This window comes from Crocuta crocuta, unplaced genomic scaffold, assembly GCF_008692635.1.
Source record: "Crocuta crocuta isolate KB4526 unplaced genomic scaffold, BGI_CrCroc_1.0 scaffold431, whole genome shotgun sequence".
In the NCBI taxonomy this organism is placed as follows: Eukaryota; Metazoa; Chordata; class Mammalia; order Carnivora; family Hyaenidae; genus Crocuta; species Crocuta crocuta.
In genome coordinates, this window is record NW_027528859.1 from 2169278 (window position 1) to 2182436 (window position 13159).

Here is a 13159-nt window from a genome sequence, read left to right on the forward strand (position 1 = left end):
GCTTCTCTGCTGGGCCACTCACCCCCAACCCCGGCACCTCCCCCGAAGCCTCCAGCCCTGCTGTCCCTGACGGCTGCCGGGTCCTGCCGCTGCCTCGCCATCACTTCCACATCCAGGTCTTGGATTGGTCACATGCCTGCACCTACGTGCAAAGGAGGCTGGCAGAGTGAGTTTTCTAGCTTCTACTTAGCAAAGCTACCCTTAACACAGGAAGGCTATTTAAAGGGAGAAGTCTGGGCAGAAAACAGGACAGGGCCCCTCGGCGGTGGCTGCTCCCCCTCGCCTGGCATTCCAGCTGAATTTCCAGGGTCTTTGGCTTCCCTCTTGGAATGTGATTTCCTGCTTCCTCCTTTGGACGTGCCCAAGGGGCTCTCTCGCCAGAAAACTGGCCCCTCGTTCCTTTTGTTCCCCCGTACCTCCAGCCAACCCCTGTCACAGTGTTTGCAAAGCTTCAGGGTCCCTTGTAAGGTGGTGAGCAACTTTCAGGCAGGTGCAATCAGCCAGCCTCCCTCCTCCTCCTGCCCCCGTTGCCGAGCACAGAGTAAACCTCCATGAACCCAGAGGGGAGGGAGAAATCCACAGCGTAGGCCGAAAACTGGACCTCGACGTGTCTGCCACCCTGGGGCCTGCTGTGTGGTCTCTCCGGAGCTCTGTTCCTGGGGGCCCAGCCTGGGCTGGTCCCAGGTGCCAGAGCAGCGGGGGGGNGAACAGCAGCCGCCGCTCCCAGAGCCACCCTGACCCCCGCCCTCCCTCGCAGGAGTTCGTGGCCGCCGAGCAGGAGATGCAGTGGCAGATGAGCCTGGGAGAGCTGTGTTACCCCGTGCCCCTGTCCTTCGAGCCGGCCAAAAGCTTCTTCAAGGGCCTCATGGAAGCCATGCAGAGCATGTTACAGAAGCCACTGGACGTTCGCCTCAAGGAAAGTAAGTCGCTGTGTGGCCAGCCTTCTGTCCTTAACTCCCCTAGTGCCCTTTAACCCGGAGACAACGGCAAGGACCTAAATCGTGATGTAAGTCACACCTTTTCCACACAGAGGCCCTCGGCTGGGCCGTCAAGGACTCCTTGCCTTCAGACTTCACGTCCGTCCCTTCCTGAGACCCTGTCCTGCCGCCCGCAAGCACACGGCTGTGCTTCTGCCCCCGAGTCGCGCCCAGGATTCCGCCACACTCTGTCCTTGCCTGCTCTGGGCTCCCAGCCGGAGTGGCCAGCTCTCCCCCTCCTGCTGCCCTGTCTGGCCAAGTGCCAGCATCCCCGCCGGGCTAGCCCAGCGGTGCTCACCAGGGAGGCCCGGGCTGGCTCTGCGGGCCACCTGCCCCTCTGCCTCTCCCCCTCCGGGCCCTGTCCGACCTCCCACCTGGGGCTGCAGGTGAGCTGGGCCCGGGAACCTCTCCCTGCCTCTCGTAAATGCCACAAGGGTTAGGACCGTTACGAGTCCTGCTCTGAGATCCCTGAAGGGCCCGGTACAAAGCAGGTGCTCAGCAATAGCTTTTTTCCATTCATTCACCTCTGTTCTTATGATTCACCCGGAATATTTACCGAGCCACTGTTCTCTGTAAGGCATGGCGGGGCACAAAGCAAAGGTCTTTATGTGCTCACTGTTCTGGGAGAAAGTCAGGTAGTAACACTGTGTCAGCGAAAAGTGCTCTGAAGAATGCAGCGGGGTGGGGAGAATACAGGCTGACCAGGAGGAGGAGCTGTGTCCTGTGGGGGCGGAGAAGGCATCTCTGAGAAGGGGACATGCGCGCTGGCCCGGAGGAAGCCCCCAGCAAGCTCTGCGTGCCCGGAGGGCTGAAGAGTGTAGTGGTCACACGCGTGGGCTCTGGGGCCGGGCTGCCTGGGTTCCTGTCCCAGGTCCACCACTTCCTAAGCCTCCTTTCTCGGGCAAGGCACCCAAGTTTTCTGTGCTTCTGTTTCCACATCAAGGGAGAGAATAATAAAGTCCCCTCTCATAGGGTCAGTGTAAGGGTTAACATCTCCTACATAAACCGTGCTCAGGCATAATAAGCACTATGTAAGTGTTAGCTATTACTGTTGCTGTAGTCGGTTCCATCTGAGGGAAAGTTCTTTTGGGCTGAAGGAAAGCAAGTGCAAGGGTCCTGAGGCACAATAGAGAGTGGTTTGGCATGTTGAAGGAACAGCAAAGGAGCCAACAGGAGTGAATGTGGGTGGGAGGAGGGAAAAGAGAGAGAGATACCAAGGAGACTCCAAGAATTTTGGCCTGAGCAATTGGGAGAAGAAAGAAAAAGAAAAAAATCTCTTTTCTGAGATGGGAAGGAGAATTAAGAATCGGAGGAATAGCCCTTTTGGTTCTCTGAGCAACACTATGGTGGTTTGCACCAGCTATGTCCAGTGCAAGAAATAGGGGCAAAACAGGTCACGAGAACTCAAGGAACCCAAATCGCATCTGATGGCCTTGCAGGCTGCATTTTTGAAGTGAGCTTTGTTGATCTGCAGAATGATGAAGATGCATTTAGAAAATCCAGGCCAACTACTGAGGATGTTCAGGGTAGAAACTGCATGATGAGATGCCACCTCATCAAATGGGGCCTGGCAGGGCAGTGGCAGATTAGGAGGGGAAAGGGCCAGAGGAAGTGCTACAAGTGCCCATTCAAGCCGGCTCGGGGAAACGGACAGAGGGAGGCCAAGTCCTGGCTGCACTGCAGGCCAGCTTCAGGGGTTAGTAACAAAGACACAGTCAGGAGCTAGCGGGACTCACAGGAAGGAGTGTGTGATTCTGATGGAAAACCAGGAAGCCTTCCTGGAGGAGGTGGCACATCAGCTGGGCCTTGGTGAGCCACTAAGGCTTCAGAGTGGAAGAGAATAGGGAAAGGCATTTCAAACTGAGTCAAGAGAAGGCTGCCGTATTCTTGAGACACTGTGAAGTGTGTAGCAAGGCTAGGCGATAGTCTTTTGTTTTTAGGTTTTCCGAGCTGGTTTGTTAAAGCAGATTTGTTTTCTATTTATTTTTTTTAATTCTTATTTTTTTCTTATATAGTTTATTGTCAAGTTGGATTCCATATAAACCCAGTGTTTATCCCAACAAGTGCCCTCCTCCATGCCCATCACCCCCTTCCCCTCTCCCCCACCCCCATCAGCCCTCAGTTCTCAGCATTTGAGTCTCTCATGGTTTGCCTCCCTCCCTCTCCCCAACTAGTTTTCCCCTNCCTGTCAAAGATTAGTTGGCCATACATTTTGGGTCCAATTCTGGGTTCTCTATTCTGTTCCATTGGTCCGTGTGTCTGTTTTTGTGCCAACACCATACTGTCTTGATGATGACAGCTTTGTAGTAGAGGCTAANTGTTGGCATATAATTTTTCATAGTATTCCCTGATAACTGCTTGTATTTCTGAGGGGTTGGTTGTAATAAGTCCATTTTCATTCATGATTTTGTCTATTTGGGTGCTCTCTCTTTTTGGGAAGACTGGCTAGAGGTTTGTCAAATTTTGTTTATTTTTTCAGAAAACCAGCTCTTGGTTTCATTGATCTGTTCACCTGTTTTTTTGGATTCTATATTGTTTATTTCTGCCTTGATCTTTTTTATTTCTCTTCTACTGGGTTTGGGGTGCTCTTGTTGCTTTCCTTCTAGTTCCTTTAGGTGTGCTGTTAGATTTTGTACTTGCGTTGTTAAAGTAGATTTTTAATCTATAGATGATTTTCTCTTTGCTAATAATGTCCTTTGAAAGCATTTTAAGACGAAATCAATTAAAAAGAAAACCACATGTCTGAATTATAGTAGTCAATATATCTAAATGTTTAAAAAAATAATAAATAGCCAAATATGAAAAAAAGGAAAAAAGGAGAAGAATCTTAGCAGTCAGCTTTAGGACTCTTTGGGCTTGTCAGTTTTCAGCAGGTGGGCACTGATGTCTCCCCAGCCACCGCAAGATCTTACTCAAATGGACCCCAAACGCAGTTCACCCAGTTACCTTCTCAGTGGCCCATTCCCAAAGAACCAGTGGTGCCTGCTGAGTCCATGATAATAGCTAACACTTGCTCCATACCAGGCATTGTTCTGAGCCTTTTACAGATAGAACCAGCAACTCCTCACCACTACCCTGTGTGCAGAGAGGTTAACTGGTTGGCCTTAGCTTGCGTAGGTGGTAGAGGCAGAATTCCAACAGACTCTGACCCCAGGGTCTGTGTTCCGATACCCCCGACCTTGCTTCCTCCAGGCCATCACCCCTCACCCACCTCCACATGGGATCATCACTCATGATCACAATTAATACTGAGAGGGGCTCACTCCCAGGAAGGACACAAGGAGACGGGGGTCTCACAGCACCACTGCCCTGCTGGTGCCCCGCCCCACCTCTCTGTATATTCCAGACACAATAGGCGTCACAGAGGCAAGCAGAATCCAGCATCTTGGGGCATCTGGATGGCTCAGTCTGTTACGGGTCCCCCTCTTTTTTTTTTAAAATGTTTTATTTATTTCTAGGAGACAGAGAGAGAGACAGCGTGAGCAGGGGAGGATCAGAGAGAGAGGGAGTCACAGACTGAAACAGGCTCCAGGCTCTGAGCTGGCAGTCAGCACAGAGCCCGACGCGGGGCTCGAACCCACGAACCGTGAGATCATGACCTAAGCAAAAGTCGGACGCTTAACCAACTAAGCCACCCAGGCGCCCCAGGAACCCCTCTTAATCTCAGCTCAGGTCTTGATCTCAGGGTTGTGAGTTCAAGCCACACGTTGGGCTCTGCACTGGGCATGGAGCCTACTAAAAAAAAAACAAAAAAAAACACACCAGCATCTTCCCCCCAGTCTGCTGCTGCTTGACTCCAATCTACTCCCAGTAAACAGAAGCTTGGCATTTCTGCCCTTGCAGATTTCCTTAACCCGGCCCTCTTTTCCCACTTGAGGCCTGAGCCTCCTAGCAGGGCCTCTGCCCCCATGCTCACCCTGCCCCGTCTTTTCCCCACCAGACAGATCTTTGGAGATTGTTTCTGTCTACCCTTAGACGCCTTCCATGGCTCCCCGCTGTGTACATGCCACTCCTAGCACCTGCCTTTAATTAATGTCTATGGTCGTGCTGTACCCTCTTGTTGGGAAAGCTTCCCGTCCTTTTTTCTGGATGTCCAAATCTTCCCTATACTTTAAGGGCCAGCTGAGGTGCTTCCTCCTCCATGATGTCTCCCTTGATTCACCTCTCCTCCCTCTCTGCCTTGGCCAGTAGCTCAAGTGAGCCCACTTCTCACCTCATTTACCTGATGGAGCTGTTGAAGACAGGGACCCTGGCTTGGGTTTCCCCCTAAACTCCCATTCAATGAGACCCCCGCATGACCTGAGGACTTCATTTCTTGTTTTCCATTTTCTCCTGGAATTTGCATTTCCATCATGTGGTTGCCCCATTCTCAGCTATTTGAACACATAGTTGATGCCCCCGATTATCCTTGATCCTGTTGTCTCTTCCCCGGGTTCAGGGCTCATTCACCCTGGCCTGAATTCACTTCCCACCCTCAAAAGTATACTTCTCCTTAGATCCAAGTATTGTCCTAGAGTATTCCTGCTGCAGATTCTTGAACTTGCATTAACTGTTTACATTTGTGTGTGGTTCTTGGGGAGAGATTATGCAAATCTCCGGTTTTGTAATATTTTTAGTATGTTTTGTAGTTTGCTCTTGCTTAGATGAGCACCAGGCACTCATTTCTCATAATCTGTTACAGACATGAACTGCCAGCTCTCAGGCTCCTCCAGCACCAAGCTCATTTCCTTGTTGAAAACAAGCCCCTCACCAGAGCGATCACTCTTCTTAAAATGTAAGCCCTGGGAGCAAGAGCAGAAGAGAGGGTGGAGAGGGCTGGGGAGGGGGGAGAATTCATGGAAATGGAGGTCCCCTTTTTTTCCTAACAGACCCAACTTGGGGTTTTTTAACCTTTTAGTTTTTAAATACAGAAATACATCGTCACTGTAAAAAAAATTTTTTTTTAATGTTTTATTTATTTCTGAGAGAGACCGCGTGAGCCAGGAGAGGGTCAGAGACAGAGGGAGACACAGAAGCCGAAGCAGGCTCCAGGCTCTGAGCTAGCTGTCAGCACAGAGCCTGATGTGGGGCTTGAACCCACGAACCGTGAGATCATGACCTGAGCCAAAGTTGGATGCTTACCCAACTGAGCCACACAGGCGCCCCCAAAAACAAAAAACTTTTAAAGACAATCACTTTCTCATAGATAACTACTAGAATTATTTACCCTGTTAGCTTTTTTTGGTTTATCTATATATACATACAAGAATATATTTTATATATCTTTTTACAAACATGGTATCATACTATACATACTGTTTTGTAAACTGTTTTTATTTACAGATATGTTCTGAAAATCTTTGTTCCCTTAAAAAAATTATACAGGTAATGCATGCTTCTTACAGAAAATTAGAAATTACAGATACATAAAAACAGCTGCCTCCCCAAAGATAAATGCTATTAATATTTTGGCATACATTCTTTCAGACATTTTAAAAGCACTTCTGTGTACAGAATTTTAAAATGGGATATATACTTTTGTAAATTTATTTAATAGTGTAGCTTGAACAATTTTGCTTCAGTACATTTAAATATCTTTATTTTTAAAGGATGCACAGTAGTATTCCATTGAAAGACTATGCTATATTTAACCAATTCATAATGCTGTGCCTTTAGGCTGCTTTACATATTCATTTCTATAAAAATTGCTATAATAAACATCCATTCTTATACAGGTTTGCTGCATTAATGAATAAGTGAATGGACACACCTTAGCTCATCTTTGGATTATTTTATAGGAGTTATTTCTCAAAAGTGGAATTACTGGGTATGTACTTTTTAAAGTAAACTTTGAAATATTCATAAAAAGCACATAAGTCAAAGGGGTGCTGCTCAGTTATTTGTAAGAAGTAAACATATTCTATAACCTCCTTTAGACCAAGAAATGGAAATTTCTAGCTCCCCAGAAGCCTTCCTCATGTGGCCTTCTTTTTTAAGTTTATTTTGAGAGAGAGAAGGAGAGCATGTGAGGGGCAGAGAGAGAGCAAGAGGGAATCTCAGGTAGGCTCTTCCCCTCTGGCTCCCTGCTGTCCGTGCACAGCCCGACAGGGGGCTCAATCTCAAGAACTTAACTGCAGGGCTTAACCAACTGAGCCACCCAGGCACCCCTAGAAAATCAATTTTTAAAAACATTTTCAGTGACTTTTTTTTTTAACCCAGGAATAAATCTAACAAAAGACTTGCAAAACCTCAATACAGGAAGCTCCAACAACATTACTAAGAAAATGATTTGGCAGTTATCCAGTAAAGCTGAACCCCCCATGTAGCCTACCTTGTAGACCGTTTTTTCACTTCATGTCTGCAGATGTGGTATAACACAATGAGAACCATTATTGGCGATTTAAGTTAGCACCACATTTCTGGAACACAATCTGGCAGTATTTATTTACCAAAGGCCTTAAAAGCAAAATTATCCATGTTGACCCAGCAATTCCTCTTTTAGGAATGTATCCTAAAGAAATAATCAGATACATAAAGATGTAATTATATTAGTATTTTCAAAAGCTTTTTTTTTTAGGCCTAAATGTGGAAAAGGGGGAGGGATAGTTTAAATTATAATACATCCGTGGTGCCTGGGTGGCTCAGTCGGTTGAGCGTCCGACTTCAGGTCACGATCTCACGGTTGGTGGCTTCGAGTCCGTGTCTGCCTCTGCACTGACACTCCGGAGCCCGCTTCGGATTCTGTGTCTCCCTCTCTTTCTGCCCCTCCCCCGCCTCAAGCTCTGTCTCAAAAATAAACATTAAAAAAATTATAATACATCTGATGCATCAAAAGCTTAGGGTCGCCATTAAAGTCCTTTGATGAAAGATATTATTTGATAGGATAAAATGTGTCAGTAAATTGTAAAAAGCAGGTTACCCAAGAGCATGTATGGCATGATACCAATGTTAAGAAAAACTATTAAATAGCAAGATAAAAACTGAGACGATGTACACCTGTGTTAATAGGGATAGGATTTTTAAATTTTTAGAAATTGGCAACAAATTCCAGGTATGGTACAAAATTCAGTGACACGTTCACTCCCTCCCTTGTACCCCCGACGCCTCCCCAGAGGCAATCAGCGTTTAAAAGAGCGGTTTTCGTTTATCTTTTGGCGATTCCCATTCTATTTGGGGGGCGAGCCTGGTCGGTTCCCGGGGGCGGGGCGCCGCGCTGCCCCGCTCACCACGTGTGGCCCGGTGTCCCCCCCCCTTCCCCCCGCAGACGCGCGCACGCCCACGCTGGACCCGGACACGATGCACGCACGTCTGCGCCTGTCCGCCGACCGCCTGACGGTGCGCTCTGGCCTGCTGGGCCGCCTGGGACCCACGCCCGCCCTGCGCTTTGACAAACTGTGGCAGGTGCTGGGTCGCGACTGCTTCGCCGCCGGGCGCCACTACTGGGAAGTGGACGTGCAGGAGGCGGGCGTCGGNGCCGCCGCCCGCCTCGGCTGCAATCGTCAGTCCTGGTGTCTCAAGCGCTACGATCTCGAGTACTGGGCCTTCCACGACGGCCAGCGCAGCCGCCTGCGGCCCCGCGACGACCCCGACCGGCTGGGCGTCTTCCTGGATTATGAGGCCGGCGTCCTGGCCTTCTACGACGTGTCTGGCGGCATGAGCCACCTGCACACCTTCCGCACCGCTTTCCAGGAGCCGCTCTACCCAGCCCTGCGGCTCTGGGAAGGGGCCATCAGCATCTCCCGGCTGCCCTAGGGGCTGCGACCGGAGTGACTGCCTAGGCCTTCCGCTGCTCTGGTGTCACCAACCGCGAAGTAGCTGCTCTGTCTGCTCCTGAAGCAACCCTATCTTCTCCCCCACCAGCATCCACAGGTGCTTTGAAGGTCTCCTCTCCTAGGCTAGTTTCAAACATGCCCTAAACACAGATCCTCTGCCGGGGAGCTCTCTTCGACCTCCCCACCACCACCAGGGCACTTATACGACACAGCTTTTAGTCCAGGTGCCACCCACACGTGAGCCCTAAGCATCCTGACCACGTCAGCATACATGATCTTCAACCTAGGACTTCTCCCTCATGCAGCAGTCGGCAATACCTGGCACTTACTTAGTAGGCACACAATAAATATGTGGGTGAGTCATCCAGCTCTTACTCTTTCTCCCTTAGTGCCCCTTTGATCTGCCTCCTCCTCTCCACTCTACTTCAGCTTGTCCATGTCACTTCCCTTCAGAGCAGCTGCAAGAGCATCTTAACACCTCATGGCCTGAACCCTCTCCCAGCCTCATCCTCCACTGTACAGCCAGAGTGAGGTGCCTAAAATTTCACTTAACCTTGGAACTACCCGGAGGTTCCCAAGGACGCCAGGGAGAAGACCAGCAGACACGCTGCCTTTTAGCATTCAAAGCTTTTCTAGTCTGCCCCAAACTCCTGATGCCTCATCTGGCTTCTACTGCTCTTTTCAGAGACCCTCCAATTAGAGCTGTCTGCACCTTTGCCCTCTGCTTCTGGCCCCATACACTCATTTATGCAGAAAAGCCCTTTCATCATCTTCCTTTGCCTGCCTCAGCCTTGCCCTGGCTTAGCTGCCCCAGGAAGTCTCCCCAAGCCACAGGGGTCTCTCTTACTATCAGAACCACGAGCCTGGGACCTTGCATTCCAACTTGATCGGAAGTTTTCCAAGGGCAGCTGTGTCTGATACCTTCCCCACCCTGAAAAGTTCGGAGTGTCCCTTCCTCCCAGGCAGGAATGACCAGCAGCCGGCTATCACGGACTCAAGGAACAGCTGAGCTGAGAAGACCACATGGATCACCCAGCCTGGCCTCGCTGAACAAGTGGGGAGACTAAGGTCCTGAAAGAAAGTTGCTTAAAGTTCCCCATGGTGATGAAGGGCTGGGCCACCCCACCCCCGCTACAGCCCCAAGGCAAGTGTCTTACTTACTTGGCCCCTGGCCCAGCTCTTCAGGCCCAGCTTTCAGTCTGGAGATTTTCCTGCTTACTCATTCCTCAGGAGATGTTGGGAAGAAAATCAGCAGCATAGCAACCACGGGCGGTTTCCCCCACTGTCTTGGAACCAGAAGAAGAGCTGAAAGTAAGGTTTGGGCAGAGCCCGGACGTCCCCAGGCTCCTCAGATCCCACAGTTCCAGGTGTCACCAAGGAAACCCAGAGAACCCCACTTTCCAAAAGAGAAGGGGCAGAAATCGAGAAGGCCAAACCAACAGGGCTTCACAGGCCCGCTTCTCTAACAGGAAGGGAAAGGCGTCTTTCTGGGTCTGTGCCTCAGTTCTGAAGAGTTAGCATCATTATTTGTCAAATTCCTAGACGGCGTTGAAACCATCCCGTGTTACAGTGTTGTCTTAGGTGCTGGGCAAGAGGGCAGCGTTAGGGGGAGGAAGATGCAAAGCTGAAACCCATTTAGGGTTTCAGGGCATTAATGAGCTTGAACCAAACAAAACTGACAATTTCTAAGTTTCTGACCTAAAAATGCCACCTTCATATAGGGCAATGAAATACAAGTAGACTACAAGGCAGAAGGAACCTTAAGAGTGCCCTTGGCTCTAACCAAATCACTTAAAACCCGAGCCGGATAGAGCGCATAGTGTCTAAGCACACTGCTCCGGGAATCCTGAAAAAAGGAGAGCTCGGAACTGTGACAGGACATTCGTGACAGAAGGAGATGGACACACTGGACCCTGTATCTCTGTCCATCCCTGCAAAGACATTCCCAGACCCATGGCGGCCACAGCCAAGTACTACCAGCACCTGCTATTTTGTCAGGCACTGTTCTAATGCTGGACAACGATTAACTCATTGGATCCTTACATCATCCCTAGGAGGTGGAAAGTTACCCCAGTTCTCCATATGGCAAAATTGAGATACAGAGTAACTTGCCTGAGGTCACACAGTCAGTGTGGAGTTGGGGTCTGTGCTCATGTCTACCAGGCCATACTGTTCAGGTGAACACAGCTGGTCTCTGGCCAATGCCTGCTCGCTCCCTCTCCACTTTTGCCTGTGATACTCGGCTCTGGCCTGGTTACCCTGTGGGATGCTGAGATGAGGTCCTGCACCCAGAGAGGAACTTGAGAGTCTGGAATTCATGTAGCAGAGACAGAGCTGGATCATAAAGGACAACAACTCGTTCTTATCAAACGCCTACTCTGTACCAAGACTTGCGCCAGCCAGAAAACTGCAGCTTCGGTACGCAATGCAGTGACCTAGCTGTCTTACCTCTCAGAGTCATCTGTAAAATGGGAATAATGACCCTGCCTAGTGCAGGGAGGCTCAAATGAGCCAACGGTTTTGAACTTGCTTTAAAAACTCTACAGTACTGTAGCAAGCCAGCATGCATCAGCACCCCCAGCGGGATTCCTGTTGTGCCTGGCATAGTGCGGAGACAACGGATACTCCCAGCAGCCATCGGGCAGTAGCAGGAACCTCCTTGAATATTCCCCTGCAGGACTAAGGCTTCCTTGTGGTCCATGACTATAAAGTCACTTACCTAATTCTCTTTCAGATATGAACTTGCGGAAAATTTTTTATATATTATTTTCTAATATTTACTTTTGAGAGAGAGAGAGAGAGGCGTGAGCAGGGAAGGGGCAGAGAGAGGGAGACACAGAATCCGAAGCAGGCTCCAGGCTCTGAGCTGTCAGCACAGAGCCCAACACAGGGCTCAAACTCACAGACCACGAGATCAGGACCTGAGCTGAAGTCGCATGCTTAACCGACTGAGCCACCCAGGCGCCCCATCAGAAATTTCTTAATACAGCAAACTGCCTGCAGATATTTTCAAATGACATTAATTTTCTAATATGTGATTTGTTTTAATAAAGACAAATACTGTACCTTTTAACCACGTTCTTCATGGGGAGTTCATGCTGCCTCAAGTACACAGCCCCTAGGCCCGGACAGGGCCTCACTCACCTCGGGTCCCCTCCACTGGTGGTAGACTGAATAGGGCGCGGGCTGGGGAGTTCACGACTTCTGAAGAACTAAGTTCTTGCCTATGTACACACCAGTCCTACCTCCTAGCTATTCCTATCCAAGACAGTACCATGTCGCTTTAGGCATCTTTCTGATACACTGATGCCATGTGTGGTCACTAAGTTTTAGAGATTTCAGGGACCCTTCCTTGCCTCTTGCATCTCTTCTGTTTTTGCAATTCCGCTTTGTCAGGGAGCAGGGACTGTGATGTCAGCCTAGCAGAGGACGCACAGTGCGGTCCTGGTGGACAGGAGTCTGTACTCTGAGGAGGCGACAGGCTGCCCAAGAAGCCAAGCGGCATGTGAGGTGTGGGTAGGACTAAGTATGAAGGTCAGGGCCAGCTCTGAGTCCATCGGGCCCTGCTCCGAAGCCTTCCACAGTCCCCCACTGCCTGTAGAGCGAGTCCAAACCCGGCAGGCTTTCAGGCCCTTGCTTCCTTTCTGACCACCTTCCTCCAAACTGTTCCTCCCCACGGGGCCGCTCCCTGCCAAACCACCTGCTAGTCCTCGGACACTCCGGCACCGCCCAAGCCTGTGCCTCAAATCCCAAGATCCCTCCCTCTGTCACCCTGACCTACAAAGTTGAACTAAAGTGCCAGCAGGAGGCCTTCCCCGGCCATGCCTCCTCTCCCATCTCTACGCCCGTCCACGTGGATTCCCGTCCATGGGCCCCCACAACCTTTAGAAAACGTCTCAGCAATTCACTCACGTAAGGTGCTGTTTGTAGAGATGCCTGCATCCAACGGGCCGTGAACTCTCCCAACAGCGCCCATCTGCTGCCTCGCTGCAGACCCAGCACTGCGTCTCCCACCTGGCAGGTGGTGAGGGATGTCTTCTAGACCCGAGCTCCCCAACCAGGACGGACCAGAGGTGTGCTGGGGTGTCGGTCCTCCCGTCCTCAGGGAAGCTGAGCGCAGCACAAGGTAGCCAGCTGCTACTGGCTGTGGGCACGCCGAGTCCACCCAGCCATGTCACACACGGGTGATTATCTTCTCTACGTGCCCCAGCAGGAGGCGACTCCACAACTCTCTCCAACACATGATACAGTTCTCTCCACAAAAGGCAGAGTTAAGACTTATGACCTCAGTGGCTCTTCCATTTCTGAGCCTCACTGATTCCTGCTCTGAGGGAAATCCAGCGGATGTGTACAGAGCCGCCAGGGCCCTTCTCACACTCTGAATGTCTGCCAGGACCTAGAGGCAACTGCCTGGGTCCCTGCTGGAAACTA

The 13159-nt window shown here is 50.3% G+C and overlaps 1 protein-coding gene across 1 annotated transcript in view; it reads left to right on the forward strand.

Moving 5' to 3' along the window:
• The window catches only part of TRIM14 (tripartite motif containing 14), a 28129-nt gene extending 16328 nt beyond the window's left edge, over positions 1-11801 (forward strand). The window contains exons 4-6 of the mRNA XM_077756112.1: positions 758-920; positions 5659-5751; positions 8221-11801. Coding sequence (XP_077612238.1) covers positions 758-920; positions 5659-5751; positions 8221-8708 — 744 coding nt within the window. The 3' untranslated portion in view covers positions 8709-11801. The remainder of the gene's footprint in view (positions 1-757; positions 921-5658; positions 5752-8220) is intronic.
• Positions 11802-13159: the final 1358 nt, after the last annotated feature.